This window comes from Petromyzon marinus, chromosome 64 (assembly GCF_048934315.1).
Source record: "Petromyzon marinus isolate PM22_M1 ecotype Great Lakes invasive population chromosome 64, UKy_Petmar_22M1.pri1.0, whole genome shotgun sequence".
NCBI lineage: Eukaryota > Metazoa > Chordata > Hyperoartia > Petromyzontiformes > Petromyzontidae > Petromyzon > Petromyzon marinus.
The window spans coordinates 2,931,731-2,954,467 of record NC_133730.1 but is presented as its reverse complement, the minus strand read 5'-3'; the positions used below and the strand labels follow the sequence as shown (position 1 = coordinate 2,954,467).

General features: G+C 51.6%; 1 protein-coding gene across 1 annotated transcript in view; it reads left to right on the top strand.

The window, feature by feature from the left end:
• LOC116956249 (G-protein coupled receptor 83-like) overlaps nt 1-14,992 on the top strand; it is a 54,631-nt gene extending 39,639 nt beyond the window's left edge. The window contains exons 4-5 of the mRNA XM_032977691.2: nt 5,145-5,802; nt 11,127-14,992. Of these exons, the coding sequence (XP_032833582.2) occupies nt 5,145-5,802; nt 11,127-11,234 (766 nt within the window). The 3' untranslated portion in view covers nt 11,235-14,992. The remainder of the gene's footprint in view (nt 1-5,144; nt 5,803-11,126) is intronic.
• The last annotated feature ends 7,745 nt before the right edge of the window (nt 14,993-22,737 follow it).

The window sequence follows — 22,737 nt, the reverse complement described above, 5'->3', positions numbered from 1 at the left end:
CAGACACAATTGCACATGTGATCAGTAATTTGGATGCTTACCTGTGGTACTATCGATCGCTCAATGTGAACGCGCCATTTTGTCGATGCTCATGCGTGGTGTTATCTCGGCGTGGTCTGGGGGGCTGATTTGTTCTTATCCTTGGGGCCGTCCATAAATGACGTCACGCACCTAGGAGGGGGGGGGGGGGGTCAGACATTTGTGACGATGTGTGACGACGGAGGGGGGGTTGAGAAATGTACAACTTTACATAAATCTAGAATTGTTATTACAACACAAATTGTGTTATAACAACACTCCTACAACATCAGAGTGCAGCACCACATTAAATACGCACTACAATGACAATAGTTTAAAGCGATTTAAAGCATGTTTTATTTTCAAAATGGAAATATGGTTTTGGGGGGGGGGCAGAGCTTTGTGACGTCATATTTGAGGCGGGGGGGTCTGACTTTTTTGTGACGCCGTCTGACGAAGGGGGGGGGGTCAAAATCGCCCAAAATCGCGTGACGTCATTTATGGACCGCTCCTTTGCTGCCTTGCACACGCTTGATAAATGAGACTTAAACAATGCGCATATTGTTCATTCGTCTTTAATGACTGGCTTACCCTTTTCTCTTTTGTGCACTCCTATAGCTTTCGTTGTTCGTCCTGTTTTGCTGTTGTTGTAACTCGCCCCGTACTGGACATCTGTGAGAAGAGAGCTTCGCAGCTTATCGGATTCCTCCTTCCTGCAGCCTCATTGAACATTCTGATATGCAGCATCGGCCTGCGAATGTGTTGCAGTCCCTGAGTAGGAAGCGACGTTGCGATGTTGTAGGGGCGGGCGGGCCGCTGGGAGTATCTTCCAAATTAGGCACAGGCTGCTTGTAAATTCAAGCCGGCCCGCCAGGGTCTCATACCCGGGGTGAATTGCGTGAGCACGCGGATTGCTTGAAAAGGTTCTGCGCTACGAGCCGCACGAAGTGGGCTCATCCGGAGAGGCGAGGAAGCGCGGCGCAGCCGGCGGTGTTCCAGCCACCGCAGGCGCTGAATCGCCTAACCCTGAGCAGCCGCGTTCGAGTCACTTAGTCAGCGAGGGCCAGTCCGTCTCTCTGTCACTCTGATGTCGCTACTACCATGGTTGCTTTTCGATTTGAAGCTTTTGTGACTGCAAGGATTCATCTTCTTTGGTTCTTTCGGTAAAGTCACGTAGAATGAGAATAATAAAATAACACAATAAAATTCTCACGACGTTTCGGCCGCAACACAAGCGGCCTTCATCAGGTGATGAATACCATGGTTGCTGTTCCTGTGGACGGGTCTCGTTGATTCCTCCACCCATGTTGATGACTCGGGTCGACCAGACTGACTGTTTCGGCTCATCCACCATGCCGCAGATCACAACAATTGCTCGTTCGTCCGCCCATGTCCTCATTCAACCACAAACAAAGATCCCCTGTATAGCCTTTACCAGACTGTTGGGGCAAGTCCTGTTAGCGAGCACCTTATAAGGCCGGCACAGCACACGAGAGGGTAAGTGTTCAACACCACGCCCGGCCGCCTTTGTCTCTCTAGCGGCGATGTTTACACACTGCGCGAGGTCCGCATTTGAGGCCGAGCCCCAGGACCTGTTCAGATATTCGACAACGATGTTGGCCGTGAGTGAGAATCCAACTCAGGTCACCGGGTTCCATAGCGCAGCGTGGCGCTAACCGCTACACTACCGCTCCCCATGCTCACCTACTCACTCACCCACCTACGCACCACACTGCAGGTCACCTCAATTATCTTCCAGCGTCATCCCTCGCATAGCTCGATGGTCGGAATTCAGACTATGTATTTATTAATTCCTTTCCCATCGTCTCTTGTCCCCGCGTTCTTATAACATCGCTCAATCCAAGAAACCTGTTAACGCTTATCTGTTGCAACTTAAATACAGCGGTGCTGTCCGCCACTGCCTCTGTGGCATGGTAAGACCTTTTGGTCTGTGCTCTGCAATCGTAATAGATAGAAGATAAAAATAAAAAAAATAACAAATCTCTAATGTCACGTAGGTATAAAATAAAATTAATCACGACATTTCGGGCGAAACACAAGCGTCCGTCATCACACTTTACCGAAAGAACCAAAGAGTATGGATTCCTGCAGTCACGAAAGCTTCAAATCAACAAATCTCTACTTTGATCTTTCCGCGGTAGTGCCCAATTGGTGCGTATCCCTCCACGTTTTTGGACATGCGCCTTTCCGAAAACAATATTATTCCTATACGCTGCAAGGCGGTTCTGCGTGACCCGTGTTTTCTTAAGTGGCCGCTCTTTGCCGGAGGGGGCTGCAATTCCGCAAGCGCTGATTTTTCATAAACACGCTGAGCGGATTGACCCCGCAATGAAACGGCTGCCTGAACGAAGGCCAAATAAAAAATCCAACTCGATTGCTAGAGAGAGGGGGGGGGGCTAAAAAAACAACAACATAAACCCCTTCTGTTTAACACGTCGTAGCAGGCTTTCGCCACCAATATTATCCAAAATAGAGGTTTTTGGGTTAGATCGTGTAAATATATAAATGTGTCGTTCAACCCGCCACCACCCGACACAGCCAATTATTAAGGCTTATCACGTAAACAAAACATGGCAATTCGTTACTAGTACAGCACAACGGTAAATGTTGTGGATTTGCTCTCCAACACACCGGCGTGCTGTACTAGTGACGAATTGGCACGTTCTGTTTACGTGACAAGCCTTACTAATTGGCTGTGCCGGGTGGTGGTGGTGGGTTGAACGACACATTTATCTTTACACGATCTAACCCCAAAAAAACCTATATTATGGATAACCCCTTCTGTGTTAAAGCACAGACATTCGAACACTGATATTTGCACATCCTGATAACTGCATGAACGGCAATGCCCCCCCCCACCCCGGTTTACGTCGGGGGATGCGTTCCTGAAAGGCGTTACAACGAATAATCGAAACGACGCGAATCGAAGCGACTTTCAGGATAGCAGTCGAGGTGATGGTGGTGGTGGTGGAGGCTGAGAGGCGGCGGATAACGAGAAAGGAGGGGACGATGCTGTTGGCGACGTGAGAGTGAGTGTGGGGGGGTCCAGGCGACGCGAGTTGTACAGCGGTGTTAATCATTAAAGCGACGACGCAGTTTGCGAAACGACGTCAAAGGCGGTGACGTAAATCGGGGTATTGCTGTACGTTTATAGCAAAGGTACAAATCCCCCGTGTAGGCTTTTAACCACACCGTTGGGGCAAGTGCTGCTAGCGAGTAGCACCTGCGAAGGCCGACACAGCACATGAGCGGGTGGGTGGCCCAACACCACGCCCGGCCGCCTTTGTCTCCCCCAACACACCGCTCCAGGTACGGTACTGATTTAAGGCTGAGTCAACCTAGGGGAGGCGCAAGACCAGTTCCAATATATCGCCCGTTCACTTTCGCCTTGGGGGCCGATTGACTCTCGGTGGATTTCAGAGAAACGGAGGGAAACTTTTTTGCCTTTTGCCTCAGCGCTGTGCGTCAAATTAACGTTTTTTTTTCATTGTAATATCATTTTCATGAAATGGAAATAGCAATTTATTTTTTTGTACTCCTCGATAGCGGCTGCTTATTGATGTTTAAAAAAAATTCTTTTAAAAGGCAAGAGAATTTGTTTTGTTTTTCTCTCTCTAATACTCAGTCGCCTTCAATATACACTTAAAGAAAATACATGACGATTTCGATTTAAAGCTTTCGTGACTGCAAGGATTCATCTTCTTTGGTTCTTTCGGTAAAGTCACGTAGAATGAGAATAAAATAATAAATTTATAAAATAAAATAACGCAATAATATTCTCACGACGTTTCGGCCACAACACAAGCGGCCTTCATCAGGTGAAGGGACGAGACTGTCTGGAGGACAGCGCTGGAGTGAAAAAGCCACACTCAGATCACGACCTTTAAGCTTAGAGTCGCGGCATCTCTTCAGAAAGGTGAGAGACTCGATTAGTTGAGCCTTCTTATCCCGGAGTCTGTTGAATGATCTTAAGGTTGTGTGGAATCCCTCTCCGTAGAGGCGGTTAAATTTCGATTTAAAGCTTTCGTGACTGCAAGGATTCATCTTCTTTGGTTCTTTCGGTAAAATCACGTAGAATGAGAATAAAATAATAAATTGATAAAATAAAATAACACAATAATATTCTCACGACGTTTCGGCCACAACACAAGCGGCCTTCATCAGGTGAAGGGACGAGACTGTCTACGGAGAGGGATTCCACACAACCTTAAGATCATTCAACAGACTCCGGGATAAGAAGGCTCAACTAATCGAGTCTCTCACCTTTCTGAAGAGATGCCGCGACTCTAAGCTTAAAGGTCGTAATCTGAGGGTGGCTTTTTCACTCCAGCGCTGTCCTCCAGACAGTCTCGTCCCTTCACCTGATGAAGGCCGCTTGTGTTGTGGCTGAAACGTCGTGAGAATATTATTGTGTTATTTTATCAATTTATTATTTTATTCTCATTCTACGTGACTTTACCGAAAGAACCAAAAGAAGATACATGACGATGTGATGAATTATGTATCTGTGCAACGCTGTGTGTTGTGTATAATAATAATAATAGTGGGGGATCTGTAGTGTAGCGGTTCGCCCACCACGCTAGGAAGCCGCTCACAGCCACCAGCACCAGTGGCATACTGAACCAGTACTGGACCCCCGCTAGGTCAACTCAGCCTTAAATGAGTACCTGGTGCGATGTTAATCATCGCCACATGCCCCGACAGTGTGTTACTGCTATCGGGGTTGCTGTTTGCCTATGCCTGTGTAGGGCACAGGTGGTGCATCTGCCAGCCATCTCAGTCAGTCAACCCGTGGCACCTGCTGGGTCTGCCCGGTGACTTCTTGCCAGCGAGCCTTCGACACTTCACGTGGCCTCAACGTGCACCTGGCCTGGCACGGGCACCGTGGTTGCGAATTGCGGCTGCTGTTGTTGTGTACAACAAGCCGCAGCGGACGGAGCGGTAGCCCGGCGGATTAGCGGACCGCGCCACGAACCTGGCGGCGACCCCGAATTCGATTGGCCGCTTGCCGAACAGGCGGACGAGCGAACGACACTCGGAACGAAACTGAGCGAGCGAGCGAGCGAACGAGTGAAAAACCGAGCCGTGCGCGCGTTCTCTCCCAGCAAGGGCAACTTCAGGAGCCTCTGCGTGCTGTCGTTCCCGGAGCCGGCCGACGTGGTGTGGAAGGCCCTGGACCAGGCGACCTTTGTGCTGCTCTACGTGCTGCCGCTGCTCATCGTCTCCGTGGCCTACGTGACCGTCGCCAAGAAGCTGTGGCTGCGCAACGCCATCGGCGACGTCACCACCGAGCAGTACGTGGCCCACCGGCGCAAGAAAAAGAAGACCATCAAGATGCTCATGCTCGTGGTGGTGGTCTTCGCCGTCTGCTGGTTCCCGCTCAACTGCTACGTGGTGCTGCTCTCCAGCCAGGCCATCCAGACCAACAACGGCATCTACTTCGCCTTCCACTGGCTGGCCATGAGCAGCACCTGCTACAACCCCTTCATCTACTGCTGGCTCAACGAGAGCTTTCGCTCCGAGCTCAAGGCCCTCGTGGCCATCTGCAGGCCGCGGGGAGGGGCGGCGGCGGGGGAGGCCGGCGGCAACCCGCTGGACGTGATCCCCCGCGCGTCGCGCCAGGCGTGGGCCGAGCGCAGGAGCTACCGCCGTGGCGCCCGCATGGTGGAGAGCCGGCTGACGTCGACCCCGGCGGTGGTGGCACCGGAGGAGGAGGAGGAGGAGGAGAAGACGGAGGAGGCGTCGTCCGATCTGGTGGATGCGGTGAGTGGGAGAGGTGGCCTGCCGACATCGCGATGGTGATCATTTTGTAACGTGGACATTTTGGGGAAATGTGCTTTGTTCATATTCTATTGCACTATTTCGTGCAAAAGATGCAATTAAAAATGCTTTACAGGTAAAAGCAAAACATTGTTAAAATACTAAATCGCAAGAACAATCGAAGCAATTTCCATACAAAACAAAATTGCACGTAAAAAAAAAACACTATAAAAGTAAAAGCAAGTTTAAAAAGGAAGTTTTTAGATTTAACCTAAAATTGCTTCATGATTGCGATCATATCCGGGAGAGGGACGCGGCGTCCTCCCGCACGTGAACGCCTGCAAGTTGCCGGGCTGCTGTTCCGTTGACCGCTGAATCTCGGAACGCGCAGGCGGCTCAGCGTTTATTTTACTCAGAGAGGCGTAGTCGAGCGGCTGTTTTTAAAGACACTGTTACTCGCGGCAGAGAACCGTAGCGACGCGACCACGCTCTGATAGCTGGCGCCAAACTGTGCCACACACCCTCCCGCATGACCTTTTACTTGTCGATTCCGTTCCTACGACGTACACGTACGTACTCTTGTTATTTTTGCCACGTACGTACGTCATCAAAATGGAGTCAGAAGAAAATCTGATGACGTACTGTACGTCATCGGAACGGGAAAGGATTGACCGATAACACCTGTAAACATCGAGGATTGAAGAGCTGTGATCATATCGGGAAACAAATCAAGCCGAGTATATTTTCTGACGTCGAGTTGTCAACGATGTCCATCGAAGGCATTGTCCCTCTCTTTAAAAAAATCGATGAAACGCCACACCTACTCCCACGAGATGTGTTGTTCTTATTGTTGTTGTTGTTTTCGGGCGGTACCGCTGTCAGTTGGTCCGCGCGATGTCCGACGTTCCGCTCCCACGCACTGGGAGCTACGTCTCCAGCAACTAAATTTTGTTGGTAATTTCTCCTCCTCCCCCTCCTCCTCCAGCGCTCGCTTCGCCAGGGAAAAGACACCCGTTGACGGAATCCACCCGCTATTGAGACGTGTTAAATAAAACTGTATTCGGACCCTGAAGAAGCTCCCTCCCCCCTCCCCAGCGAGCACGTGGAGCGAAACGTCGGACATCGTGCCGACCCGAAAACACAAAGACAACCTACGCGGTCGTAAAATTTTTTAAAATGAAATAATGAAAAAAATGTCGCCCATAAACCGCTGTTATTTTTCATCTCTGTTAACCATCACCGTTATTGCCGCGATTGCAATCAGTTAATTACGAGCAGTAATGAGAACCCTTTTTCATTATATCGATGCCCCCTGTCCCCTCAGGGTTAAAGGGGTTTATATTTTTTTTACAAAGGCACGCGTGTGAATTATTATTTTCTTGTGTGGTGGGGGGGGGGGGCAAATCAAAAACACATCAGCGGAGGGAGCTTCCAATGTCCTAATCTGTGATGAGAGATCATACAGCATCGCCGCGAGAATGTTAATGATAAACTCCGGAGAGGGCTCCTTCGCTTGCACGTATTGGTTGAACAAAAAATATATATATATTGGAGTATATATATATTTAATAACAACAAACAAAATAACAAGAGCAGTTATAATGTACCTTCCGATGCGTCGTCAGTCTGAAACCTGCGGGTTCGTTTTTTGCGACGACAAAAAAAAATCTGAATCTAAACGTCGCTGGTGCCTCGAGAGGCTCCGAGCGCACGGTCCGAAACGTCAGACATCACGCCCGAGTGACGCCGCGGTAGCACCCGAAAATCACAGTCGGACCGACGATCGCATTTAACCCCCATAGGTTTCCACGAGCACTACAACCGTTAAACTATTTTTCGTTTTTAACAGATGAAGCCCCCACTGAGCTGTATAGCTCTTTTTTTCAGAAGCCACCTGGCTATCGCAAATGACAGCTCAACGAAAGTGGATTGTCACCACGTGGACAATTATAGCAGCCAAATGTTCTAAATACGTGACGTTGATTCTAAATGACGAGGGAGAAACCGGAGGGCCCCGGAGAAAAACAATCCACGCGACCACGGGAAAAGAGAGACGCGCAGACTCCAAATATATAGCAGCAGCAGGCGTCAGGGTCGGGATCGAACCCACGACCTCCTGTAGACCAGGCGAGGTAGTTAACATCTCCTAGCCACCGTGATGATGATGAGAGAGAGAGACACACAGACTCCAAATATACAGCAGCAGGTGTCAGGGTCGGGATCGAACCCACGACCTCCTGTAGACCAGGCGAGGTAGTTAACATCTCCTAGCCACCGTGATGATGATGAGAGAGACACGCAGACTCCAAATATACAGCAGGCGTCAGGGTCGGGATCGAACCCATGCCGTTCTGCATACCAGGCGAGGTAGTTAACATCTCCTAGCCACCGTGATGATGATGAGAGAGAGAGAGACACGCAGACTCCAAATATACAGCTGGCGTCAGGGTCGGGATCGAACCCATGCCGTTCTGTATACCAGGCGAGGTAGTTAACATCTCCTAGCCACCACGGCGCCAGTATTGGATCATGATTTATTTTTTTAGAGTGATGTCCTGCTCAGATGAGCTTTGAGGCATTCACGCTCATCTCCCATCGATGTCCCTGGCACCAGCGGTGGGAATTCCACCTTGCTATGGTGCGTGGCCGAGTCAATCTACGAGACAACCGCTGTTGAAGTCCCCTCTTAGTGGTACTCATTTAAAGAGCCGCAGAGCCGATGGTGGTCAGAGTTAAACACCACCAACCAGGATCCGCAACCTTGTGTGTATGTGTGTATGTTTGTGTGTTTGTATGTTTGTTTGTACGTGTGTATTTTTGTATGTGTGTATGTATGTTTGTGTGTTTGTATGTTTGTTTGTACCAGTGTATGTTTGTACGTGTGTATGTTTGTATGTGTGTATGTTTGTGTGTTTGTATGTTTGTTTGTACGTGTGTATTTTTGCATGTGTGTATGTATGTGTATACGTGTGTATGTGTGTACGTGTGTATATGTGTATCTATGTGTGTATGTCTGTGTGTGTGTACGTGTGTATATGTGTATGTGTATATGTTTGTGTGTGTGTATGTGTGTATGTGTGTACATGTGTATGTGTGTACGTGTGTGTGTATGTTTGTGTGTGTGTGTACGTGTGTACGTGTGTATGTGTGTACGTGTGTACGTATGTATGTGTGTATGTTTGTGTGTCTGTATGTGTGTATGTGTGTACATGTGTATGTGTGTACGTGTGTGTGTATGTTTGTGTGTGTGTGTACGTGTGTACGTGTGTATGTGTGTACGTGTGTACGTGTGTATGTGTGTATGTTTGTGTGTCTGTACGTGTGTATGTGTGTATGTTTGTGTGTGTGTACGTGTGTATGTGTGTATGTTTGTGTGTGTACGTGTGTATGTGTGTACGTGTGTATGTGTGTACGTGTGTACGTGTGTATGTGTGTAAGTGTGTATGTTTGTGTTTATGTTTGTATGTTTGTTTGTACGTGTGTATGTTTGTATGTGTGTATGTTTGTACGTGTGTATGTGTGTACGTGTGTATGTTTGTTTGCACGTATGTATATTTGTATGTGTGCATGTGTGTACGGTCCCATCGGTGAGCTCCTCCAGCAGGCAAGGCTGTGTTGGCTGGGTCATGTAGCCCGCATGCCCAGCCACTGCATGCCGAAACAGCTTTTGTTCGGCCGGATCGAGGGGGCTAAACGGGCGCGGCACGGGCTAGAGAAGAGATGGAGTGACGTGGTACAGGAGGACGTGGAGCTGAGTGGACTTGCCGATGACTGGTACCAGCGGTGTCAAGATCGGCCTCTGTGGAGGAGGCTCGTGAAGGGCGCTACTGGGCAGTTGGAGGCAGTCGCCCTCCAACAACAACGGAGGGCGGAGGAGCGACGCTCACAACAACGAGCGGAGCGCCGGGTGGCTAAAGCACAGCAAGTTGGCACAGTAGGGGGCACAGGTGGTGCATCAGCCAGTCATCTCAGTCATCTCAGTCAGTCGACCCGTGGCACTTGGGTCTGCCCCGTGACCTCCTGCCCGCGGGCGTTCGACACTTCACGTGGCCTCAAGGTGCACATGGCCTGGCACAAGCGTCGTGGTGACGTCACCGCCACTTATGTATGTTTGTATGTTGAACTTCTTGCGCATTGCACATGGACAACCGTGTTAAGCGGAGGTGCGTGGGAAGGTCGACAAACGATAGGTCTCTGTGTGAGTCTATGGGTCTCTGTGTGAGTCTATGGGTCTCTGTGTGAGTCTATGGGTCTCTGTGTGAGTCTATGGTTCTCTGTGTGAGTCTATGGGTCTCTGTGTGAGTCTATGGGTCTCTGTGTGAGTCTATGGGTCTCTGTGTGAGTCTATGGGTCTCTGTGTGAGTCTATGGGTCTCTGTGTGAGTCTATGGGCCTCTGTGTAAGTCTACGGGTGTCTATGTGAGTCTATGGGTCACTGTGTGAGTCTATGGGTCTCTGTGTGAGTCTATGGGTCTCTGTGTGAGTCTATGGGTGTCTGTGTGAGTCTATGGGTCTGTGTGTGGGTCTATCGGTGTGTGTGTGAGTCTATGGGTCTCTGTGTGAGTCTATGGGTCTTTGTGTGAGTCTATGTGTCTCTGTGAGAGTCGACGGGTCTCTGTGTGAGTCTATGGGTCTCTGTATGAGTCTATGGATCTGTGTGTGAGTCTATAGGTCTCTGTGTGAGCCTATGGGTCTCTGTGTGAATCTATGGGTCTGTGTGTTAGTCTATGGGTCTCTGTGTGAGTCTATGGGTCTGTGTGTGAGTCTATGGGTCTCTGTGTGAGCCTATGGGTCTCTGTGTGAATCTATGGGTCTGTGTGTTAGTCTATGGGTCTCTGTGTGAGTCTATGGGTCTCTGTGTGAGTCTACGGGTGTCTATGTGAGTCTATGGGTCACTGTGCGAGTTTACGGGTGTGTATGTGAGTCTATGGGTCACTGTGTGAGTCTATGGTTCTCTGTATTAGTATGCACGTTGAACTTCTTTCGCACCGCACGTAGCCCACCGCGCTAAACGGAGCTTGCGGAGCCACCTGGCCGGATCGATCATCCATCGCGGGATCTCGTTGTGATCCCATCGCACCTCGTGCCATTCATCTCCCCCGACCCCTCTCTCCTTCCCTCTCTCCTTCCCTCTCTCCTTCCCTCTCTCCTTCCCTCTCTCCCTCCCTCTCTCCTTCCCTCTCTCCTTCCCTCTCTCCTTCCCTCTCTCCCTCCCTCTCTCCTTCCCTCTCTCCCTCCCTCTCTCCTTCCCTCTCTCCTTCCCTCTCTCCTTCCCTCTCTCCTTCCCTCTCTCCTTCCCTCTCTCCCCGTGTCCCCTCGCCGCTGTAGAGGCAGAGCAGGAACATCCTAAGGAGAGCCCGAGACATGCTCCACCCCGTGCACTTCCAGAAGGAGAGCGAGGCCGTCAAGGTGGAGGAGGACCTCATGACGCTGTGAAGGAGCCCGCCCCTCCCTCGTCTTGCTCTCCCGGACACCACCGACCCCTACTGGCAGACACATGCCCCCTGGAGGGCGGCTGCTGCCTGTACCATGGGACAGCTGCCTGGTGGGGGGGGGGGGGGCGTCCCTTGGCTAGGACTGCCTGGGGGGGTCCCCTTGGCTAGGACTGCCTGGGGGGGTCCCCTTGGCTAAGACTGCCTGGGAGGGGTCCCCTTGGCTAGGACTGCCTGGGAGGGGTCCCCTTGGCTAGAACTGCCTGGGCGGGTCCCCTTGGCTAAGACTGCCTGGGAGGGGTCCCCTTGGCTAGGACTGCCTGGGGGGGTCCCCTTGGCTAAGACTGCCTGGGAGGGGTCCCCTTGGCTAGGACTGCCTGGGGGGGGGTCCCCTTGGCTAAGACTGCCTGGGGGGGATTCCCCCTTGGCTAAGACTGCCTGGGGGGGGGGTCCCCTTGGCTAGGACTGCCTGGAGGGGTCCCCTTGGCTAGGACTGCCTGGGGGGGGGTCCCCTTGGCTAAGACTGCCTGGGGGGGATTCCCCCTTGGCTAAGACTGCCTGGGGGGGGGGTCCCCTTGGCTAGGACTGCCTGGAGGGGTCCCCTTGGCTAGGACTGCCTGGGGGGGTCCCCTTGGCTAAGACTGCCTGGGGGGGTCCCCTTGGCTAAGACTGCCTGGGGGGGATTCCCCCTTGGCTAAGACTGCCTGGGGGGGGGGGTCCCCTTGGCTAAGACTGCCTGGGGGGGATTCCCCCTTGGCTAAGACTGCCTGGGAGGGGTCCCCTTGGCTAGGACTGCCTGGGGGGGTCCCCTTGGCTAAGACTGCCTGGGAGGGGTCCCCTTGGCTAGGACTGCCTGGAGGGGTCCCCTTGGCTAGGACTGCCTGGAGGGGTCCCCTTGGCTAAGACTGCCTGGGGGGGATCCCCCCTTGGCTAAGACTGCCTGGGAGGGGTCCCCTTGGCTAAGACTGCCTGGGGGGGTCCCCTTGGCTAAGACTGCCTGGGGGGATTCCCCCTTGGCTAAGACTGCCTGGCGTGGGGGGGGGGGGAGTGAGGATCCCCCTTGGCTAAGACTGCAGCAGGGCACTGGAACGTCAGACACGATGATGACGATGGCGCTGCTGCTGTTGCTGCGATGTACACGGCGCGCTGTGACTGGCGAGGCGGACCGGCGCGCGTCCTGTGACTACAAACGCTTCGTCGTGCGCCGCTCTCCTTCGTAGCCCCCGGGCGCAGCTCCAGTCCCCCCGTGCAGGTGCACCGCCTGCACACGCAGTCAGCAGCAACGCCGCTGCCTCTGCTCGTCGCGGGAACACTTGCACGGACTCGACATTGGGCACGCGCGAGCGTACGCGTGGGCAAGATCACTTGTCACTTAGATAAGTGCGTTCGCGTGTGTATATATATAAACGTGCGTACGTACGTGTGTACGTTTAACTTATTTCCGCACCGTTTGCTGCCAGCCGTGCTAACGGGAGGTGCGCGGGAACAGGACAAGAAAGCAAACGCGCGACAAACATGAGTATTCTTCGGTTCTCTCGGTGAAGTCAAATAATATGAATTCCTGCAGTCACGAAAGTTTTAAGTCGAAAAAACATGAGTTCACCCACACAGAATCGGGAAATTCCGCTGGTGGTGGTGAATGGGTAGCGGGAGTGTGGGTGGTGGGTGGTGGGAGGGGGGGTTGCAGAGGTGACGCAGCGATTCATTCAATTCCCGGAGGGTGGATAACACCGGCGTCGAGATGAGAGCTCGCCAGACACGCGGCGAGGCTCTCGCTTGCCAGGGTGCCTTGGGGCGTCAGTCTGCTCGCGTGCCTGTCGGCCAGTACGACGCGCGATGCGATGGCTGCCGTTGCGTTCCGTCGCAATCGAAGAGGAGTTTGCGACGCGCAGAGTGGGTTTTTTTTTTTGTTTGTTGTTGCGAGTTTGACAAATCTGCTCAATGGCCCCAACCCACCAACCGAGTCTCTCTCGCCAGCGCCGTTGACGTGCACTTCGAAGCGAACGGCCAGGCCGCGTCGTCGTTACACACGCACGCGCAGCGTTGACCGGGGCGGCCCCGTGGGTTCCAAACGCGACTCTCTGCGGCAGGGTCGCGCGTGCCACGCCGCCGCCGCCGGGCCGAAGGCGCTACGGTTTGCCAAACGCCGTGGGGTTTTTCCGAACCAGTGAACGGAAGGGGGAGAAGGGGGGGCGGGGGGGAGCTTTCCACCGTTCAACCACCGTGGCCTTGCCGTGCTCGAGGTTCTAACGAGCGCAGTGACCCACGCGGCGATGTGATGGGGGAGGCCTTCATCCAGCAGCGGATCGACAAGGGGCCGCAAAATGACGCGGGGTTTTTATTTTCTGTCACGGGGGAGGAGGGAGGGGAATAATTCGTGCACTTCTAAAAGTAAGGAAATAAATGATTACACAACCGTGGCACGCCTTTTAATCGACCAGGGAACATTCAGCCCATCGTTGACGCGCGTCACGGCGCGAAATATTTCCTTTAGCCCGAGCGTGCGCCGATCTCGTCCGATGTGCAGAAGCCGAGGCGGGTTCGCGGCCGGTTAGCGCTTGGATGGGCATCGCCCTGGGGCACTCGGGAGATGTCACGAGAGGTGCTGGCTGCTTGGTGGTGGATCGTGGCGGTGATGGCCTGGAGGTGGCAGTGAAGCAACAAGGACGACTGAACCCGCGTGGGGATTCTGGTTTGTGGCTGCGCGGGTTTCCTCCCGGCACTTCGCGTTTCTCCCGGCACGTGACGATCACTCGTTCGCGGTATTTGTCAAACAAATCCCGTGACAGGGCTCTCCTGAAAACGAGTCTTGAGACTCAGCGGGGCTTTCGCTGGATAAAAGGGCATTATAATAATTGTAAAAGTCATTATCCGCTTCTTTAATCAATTACTGGAGTGTACAACTCCCGACGCCTTATCTCTGCGTTAACGTGACACGGCATTCGTTTCAGTTGCTGAGTCGAGGCTTAATGTCTCGCCCAATATTTCCCCGTGTCACTGATAGACTTTCAGTGGGCACATGACTACTTGTCACCACCGTCGGCAAGAGGTATCGTGGATTTTGCTTGCCGCCTTAATGCAGTGACGAGGTGGATCGTGCAGTAACTCCTGCATTGAATTTCCGCAATGCCCGAATATGTCCGGGCGGTGCTTGGGTCCACCGGCGCTTTCAGAGTCAACTCCGAGGGGGCCTGTGGCAGGCACCGAGTCTCTCCGTGCGACAAACACTTTGTGGTGCCGCTTCCACGAGTCGAAGCTGAGTTCATTCTTACAGCTCCGATGTTTGACCGATGGATTGATCCACAATATAGGTTTTTTGGGGTTAGTTCGTGTAAATCAAAATGTGTGTCGTTAAACCAGCCACCACCCGACACAGCCAATTAGTAAGGTTTGCAGCGTAAACAAAACGCGCTAATTAGTTACTAGCTCAGCACACAACGGCGTGTTGGAGAGTAAACGGGCTTCACGACAAATTTATATTGTGGACGATCTAACCCAAAAACCTGTATTGTGTATAATATTGGTCGCGAAGCCCACGTGTTACACTGATGGATGGATCTTTACTACTGATCAATGGATGGTGGAGGGAAGATTGACGGGTGATTGATGGATTATGAGTGATGGATGCGTGGATTATATTTGATGGATGGAATCATGGAACATTGATGGATGATGGTAACAATGATTGATAATGATGGATTACTGATGTTGATGATGGGGCTGAGATAATTCCAGCTGTGATATAAACTCACAATATTTAAATTGAAACTGCTGCTGCTGCTTCTATCATCTGAAATGTATCTTGGATTATATATTTTTTTCACTTAATGCACGGCACCCCAGGGGATGCTTGGATTTTTCGGCTTGGACTGGAATAAAAAAAAACCAGAGTGTATATTATTTACATAAATATAATAAATGCATTTTCAGAGATGGTCACAAGGGTTTGAAAACGAGGTGTGAAAAAAACCATCGCACAAATCCAACAATGAACTTATCTAAAATCCCATCTGCATTAATCTCTCGGTGACAATTTTACAATTCCACAGATTGAACCGTGTAATATTTTGTTTGCAAGTCTCTCTTTATATGCTACGTGCCTATCAGCAAATAGGCCGGAATGTGCCCAATATCGGCGTCTGATCTAAGAAGCCCAAAGCAGGATTTTGAGACTGTATGGCTCTTGGCTTGGGGTGATCATCACCGCGTGTAATAACACCGTTGCATTGCATGCTGCTGCGTGGCGCTCTAGAGAATAAAAAAAAATATCCATTGTACCGTATACGTGGGGGAATGCGTTCCTGAAAGGTTGCGATGGCGAATGTCGAAACGACGTATTACATCGAAGCGATTGACAGGGTAGTAGTAGTCGTAGGTAGTGGTGGAGGCGAAGGCTGAGAGGCGACGTATAACGAGAAAGAAGGGACGATGCCGTGAGCGACGTGAGCGTGGGGTGGAGGCGACGCAAATCGGGTAGCGCTGCCAACAACAAAGCGACGACGCAGTTTGCGGAACGACGTAAACGTGGGGAGACGTAAATCGGGGTATTACTGTACTGTACTTATGCACTCTCACATCTATGCTCCCCCGCCTTCCCCCGACCCACGCTGGCGAGCGCGGTGAAAATGCGACCAAAAAATAAAAAAATAAACAATCCCCCCCCCCCCCCGGCGGTCCGCCACGACGATGCCCTCCAAGATCCTTCGCATCGAGCGGGAGGTTCGGCGAGCTAACGAACGCCAGCATGCCCACCGACCAACCCACCGGCCCACCCACCAACCCACCGACCCACCCACCGACCCACCGACCCACCCACCGACCCAACCACGCACCGACCCACCCACCTACCCACCGACCCACCTACCGACCGACCGACCCACCCACCGACCCACCCACCCACCAACCCACCGACCCACCCACCGACCCACCCACCGACCCACCGACCCACCCACCCACCGACCCACCCACCTACCGACCCACCGACCCACCGACCCACCTATCCACCAACCCACCGACCCACCAACCCATCGACCCACCCACCGACCCAACCACCCACCGACCCACCCACCAACCCACCGACCCACCCACCAACCCACCGACCCACCCACCCACCTACCAACCCACCGACCCACCGACCGATCCACCCACCCACCGACCCAACCACCCACCGACCCACCCAACAACCCACCGACCCACCCACCGACCCACCCACTGACCCACCCACCAACCCACCGACCCACCCACCCACCGACCCACCTACCCACCCACCGACCCACCCACCCACCAACCCACCGACCCACCCACCGACCCACCCACCCACCGACCCACCCACCCACCAACTCACCGAACCACCGACCCACCCACCCACCCAACCACCCACCCACCGACCCATCCACCGACCCACCCACCTACCAACCCACCGACCCACCCACCAACCCACCGAACCACCGACCCACCCACCGACCGACTCACCCACCGCAGCCAACCGCACCGGAGCGAACGTTGTGTGCGCGTTGTGTGTGCGCGGGATGCCAGATGCTGCTTCATAGAGGGCTGTGTTGGCACATAAAATAAAGTTTGATCGATCGATCGTCTCCCCAAACTATCCCTCTCTGTTGCCAGCTCATCCACGGTCAGAGATCCTATTGTTGTGGCGGTGGTGGTCAGAGCGGTCCTTGGTCTTCCCTAGGTCGATTCAGCCTCAAATGAGTATCTAGGTGTGGTGTGTCAACATCGTCACTGGGGAGACAAAGGCTGTCCGGGCGTGGTTGCCGGCCACCCATCCCTCGCGTGCAGTTGCGGGCCTTCGCAGGTGCTGCACCTGCCCCGAGAGTCTGCTCAAGGCTACACGGGGCATCTTTTCCTTTGGTGGGGGGGGGGGGGTGCAGATCGTTGCACGGCACCGCGCGCTGGTTTAGCAGCACCGCACCGCGACCCTCTGCCTTCAATTTTGTGACCCTGCGTTTGGATTTCCTGCCGCAATGAACCTGACAATTTATTTTTCTCAGTTGCCTGCCCGAGGTGCTGGTGGGCGTTGGGGGGGGGGGGGGGGGGTGTGCGGTCCAAGCTGCGCCTCAAATAAGCCTCGTAGGGGGAAGAGAAATTAATGGGGGGGGGGGGGGTGGTGGTGTTGTTTGTGGGGGGAAGAGAAATAAAATCATAAAATAAAAATATATATTTTTAAATAAGTACAGCCCCCCCTCCTCCCCTGCGCGTGTCCACTGCCTGTCGGTAAAGAAGACGTCCCCTCTCTCTGTCTCTCGCTCGAGGGAGCCCTCTCGTCGTGGACGAGGTGGAGGGGGGGTGGGGTCCATGATGCCCCCACCAGACACGACCTGCCCACCCACCACCACGTGGCGCCTACTCGGGCACCACGTGTTGTTAACTGCCGCGGCAGGAGATCGGAATCGAACCAATGAACCTCTCCGGGCCGCAAGCTCCACAGCGTGCCCCGGTCATCCTGGTGGTGACGCGGCGCTGTAATGGAAGGAACACAATCTCCGACATTCTCTCTCTCTCTCTCGCTCCACTGCTGGACTAGACGCTGTGATGGCAGAGCAATATTACAGTCACTCACGCGTATCCCCCCCTCCTCCCTTGCCCTTTTTTTATCCCCGCCCCCCGTCCAAACAATCTGGACGCCACCCAGTGAACGAGGCCAAGCTCGCGCCTTCTGATTGTCATACGCGGGTGACATTAATCACCCTGAATCACGCGGGTGACATTAATCACCCTGAATCTCGCAAGCCGCGCTGGTGTGTTCCCGTAGTCCGGTGTTGGGGTGTTGATTGAGCAGCGTTCAGAGCCGTGCTCGCGATCAGGAGGAGTGCACAAGCCTCCCCGTCACGACTCACACAAGGCCTTTGCTATTGATGCCCCCAGGGTCTGGAATGCTATTGCCAATAAACTGCAACTTGAATCACTACCTATGAGATCTTCACTCAAAACTGCTCTAGAGGAGTTGTACACCCCTAGCTGCCACTGCAATTTAGTGGCCTAAAATATGGCTCTAGATATTGGTGTTATAATTTATTTATGTAGTTTATTGTTAAAAAATGTGGTCACAGTCCCTATGATCACTGTTACATTGCATTTATGGCTTTTATTTTGGTGATTTCGAAAAAGTTTTTTTTAGTTTTGGCCATGTTTTTGTTTATTGTATATGGAGTTAGACTGATGTCCTTAATCTTAGTTGTCTTGTGGTTGTTGTTATTTTGTCTTGCATCCCACTGGGATTTTTTTGCACACAGCGTTGGTGTACGGTGCTATTTCAGGAATATTTTTGATGTTTTTTCCTAGATTTTCTGTTTGCACAGTCACATAATCACTTTAAGATGTTTTTTCTTGTTCATGTTTTTTGTTTGTTGCGGTTGCACCCGATTCAAGAGCCGAATGGCTCACAGGGCTATACCAAATAAATAAACTACGAACTAAACTATGACATGCGTGGGCAGCCTTGCCTTAGACCACCAACTCGACAGAGCTGAACGCGCGGCCGGGCGTCTGTAGTTGAGGCCACCAATTCACGAAGAACTGTTGAGCTGGTGGACTAGACAAGGCTGAGAGCTACTGTACATACAGTGCGGTGGTCACGTGACGTGCAAAACGTGCATACTTGAGTGGTGGCTCCCAGCTGTGCGTGAACAGCAACAATTTTGCCTGGCGTCGAACCTACTTGTTTTCCAGCCTGCATGCATGCGATGATGGATTTTCTCAGAATTGACGTAAAATGTTGGATTTGAATTACGTACAATATTACCTTTGCAGTGATGTACAGCGCAGTACGTTCTAAGCATTTGCATTTCTCCCAGAGATGAAAAGGTCATGCTTTTGAGATATTATTGTTTGTAGATTATATGCAGAATATGATGTACAATACTGTCAGAGCCTTTGACGTTATGTGTTTTTTTTCAAGTGGGGGAAAAAAAATTAACTCCCGTCGTATTTATATATTAAAGATCCTGCTTTTAATAACAAGGGAGCAATTGAGTCCTACGTACAATAATTGTGTGCTTTTAAACATTGTCTTAAAATAAAGTTTTATATATATAAACACAATGACGAATGGGAACGCTTCTATTTATTTAAATGAGCAAAGCTCACGAGAGTGGAATTGGAATCTTTATTCGAACGTATTGGCGGTACGCAGGCGATGCGTGGTCTATAAAAAATAAAAAAAATGTTTCGCAGTCGGAAGACGAATGTTAGTTCAAATTGTGATTATATGACTGTTTTCAGAGGAGCCGGTGTGTACTGCTGCACCAGTGTGCCGCCAATACGTCCATTTATACCGGACGAATCCGATGAGCTATGAAGCTCTTTTCCAGAGTCGTCCAGTCCAAGTCTTCTCTCTTCTTGTCGTAGCGCGGCTGATGTAGTTGCAGAGCAACGCGACTGCAATTATACGTTCAGGTGGGCAAGCCCAGACAGCCGTGTCAGGGAGCAGCGGCGGAGTGCATCACCGTGATGCCCAAGCAGTCAGAAAGTGATGACAAAAACACGACACCAAAACACGATGTGAGTGCAAGGTATAGGCACGGTCGGCAAATCACTACCAAAATTTCAAATACACTTTTTTTATTCTCCCAGGTAAAGCCCGCTGAGCCATGAAGCGTCTTGTTCAGAAGCGACCGAGCCCCAAATGATAGCTCAACAAAGTGGCTTATCGCATGGAAATGTACAGCAGCCAAATAGTCTGAACGCGTGATTGTTGATTCTAAGTGTGGAGGGAAAACCCGGAGAACCCGGAGAAAAAAATCCACGCGACCACGGGGAGAGGAACAGAGAGAGACACCGCAAACTCCAAATATACAGCAGGCGTCGGGGACAGGATCGAACACACGACCTCCTGTATACCGGACGAGGTAGTTAACATCTCCTAGCCACCGTGATGATGATGAGAGAGATACACACAAACTCCAAATATACAGCAGGCGTCAGGGTCAGGATCGAACCCACGACCTCCTGCATACCGGGCGAGGTAGTTAACATCTCTTAGCCACCGTGATGATGATGAGAGAGAGACACGCAGACTACAAATATACAGCAGGCGTCGGGGTCAGGATCGAACCCACGACCTCCTGCATACCGGGCGAGGTAGTTAACATCTCTTAGCCACCGTGATGATGATGATGAGAGAGATACACGCAAACTCCAAATATACAGCAGGCGTCAGGGTCAGGATCGAACCCACGACCTCCTGCATACCGGGCGAGGTAGTTAACATCTCTTAGCCACCGTGATGATGATGAGAGAGAGACACGCAGACTACAAATATACAGCAGACGTCGGGGTCAGGATCGAACCCACGACCTCCTGCATACCGGGCGAGGTAGTTAACATCTCTTAGCCACCGTGATGATGATGATGATGATGAGAGAGATACACGCAAACTCCAAATATACAGCAGGCGTCGGGGTCAGGATCGAACCCACGACCTCCTGCATACCGGGCGAGGTAGTTAACATCTCTTAGCCACCGTGATGATGATGATGAGAGAGATACACGCAAACTCCAAATATACAGCAGGCGTCGGGGTCAGGATCGAACCCACGACCTCCTGCATACCGTCTCCGCAGTGTCCACGGTAAGCAGCGCTAGGGGAGCGACGGCATCAATATTCCGTCGTGGCCGCGGCAGGACTCGAACCTGACGAACTCCTCGGTGGGCGTTGCTCGCCGAGCGCGACCGGGCGATCCGGGCGACGTTCGGCGTTCGAGAGCGATCGGGCGCATCCTCGTCAATGTGGGAGCGTCGTCTCGACTTGACTCGGCTAAATGCGACAGCCTCCATCCCGACCACGCACCCACCGCTCGACGAGCCTCAGTTGATGATTAAAGGAGGAGGCGCTGGCGAATATAAAATGGGGAAAATGCAATTCGCGTCCAATCGCTTTGGGTTGGTGTAGTTTTTCGTCTCTCCACGCTGCCCTCCGACTGCACCAGTGGTTCTTATCATCTTCGGCGCAGCCTTGCACCCCTTCGGTTCTCAATTGTGATTTTTGTTTTGTTTAATATATAATGTTAATAAATACATAGGTTTGATGAAAGAAAGTAAGTTGGACTTAACATGCCTAATTTGTGTTTTCGATTATTCACCTCCTAAATAATACATCTGGGCATGTCACGCACCCCAGCAAGGGCATCTCTGACACCCAGGGAGCTGCGTGCACCCCAGGTTAAGAACCACTGCTCTTAATTAATGAGCTTTGCTTTGCTTTCAAACCTCGAATTTCTGGGGCTCTTGAGAGGGTTTTGGATAGCGCGTGTGAGATGTGCTTTGACGTGGCTCTCTCGTAGGCGACACATTGCTCCTGCACGCATAGCCCAACCCCTCGTTCACTGAGATGCATAAAGCTGGCCGTGCCAGGCTTCATTACGATGCACAGGCAGTGACGGATTCTCCGAGTAGCAACAGCAGCCACATATGTAGTTGCTGCATATGTAGTAGCAACAGCAGCTCCATATGTAGCTACGGGCCCCGCACTTTCAAGGGCCCCACGCTACGCTAAGTGCTTTCATTTGCTATAAAGCCAGATACTACGACAAATCGCTAACCTTAATCACCCAGTCGTTCATAAAAGTTGAAGGCAGTATAGTACTATAGTAATAGAGCGAGTGCAGAATCACTGAAGCGGAATTGAGAGCTTGAAAGAATTTAGCGCGGGGCCCTTGAAAGTGCGGGGCCCGTAGCTACTACACGTGTAGTAGCTACTACTACATGTGTAGCTACTACATTTGTAGTAGTAGCTACTACTACATGTGTAGTATCTACTACATGTGTAGCTATTACATATGTAGTAGCTATGTAGTAGCTACTACTACATACTACTACACATATGTAGTAGCTATTACATATGTAGTAGCTACTACATATGTATATATATGTAGTAGCTACTACATATGTATACATATATGCATATGTAGCAGCTAGTCCAGTCCAAGTCTACTACATATGTAGCTACTTGTGCTACGAGGATAATCCGGCACTGGCCTGAACCAACATGGTTCTGAGAAATAAATGTACGAATAGTGAACATCGATACCTTAATCCAATTGTCAATTTTGTGAGTTATACCTAAAGTGGCTGCTAGTGAATTGCAAGCGAATAAAGGAAATAAACATTTTCAATGGACGCTCTTCATGCGTCGATGTAAGTGGTTGGCACTCGCTGGTCACTCATGGAAACCCACCTTGTTTGCGACCAATGAGTTTAGAAAGGTATTTGATATCGTTCTCGGGTTAGCGTGTGGATTTTTTTTTCTCTCTCTCTCTCTACATTTTTATCGCAGTTATTTGAATATTGACAGATTCATACAGCGTGATTATTCACCGATGACTCTCACGCACGATGTAATTTCACACATTTTATGAATCGCCTAATGTATCCCCCGTGGACATTGCTCATTGCCATCCACCCCTAGGCATCGGGGGGGGGGGGTATGCAAGACCCGACTGTGCCCCCCCTTCCTTCTCCCCACTCGCTTTTAGTGGATGAGCTACGGATAT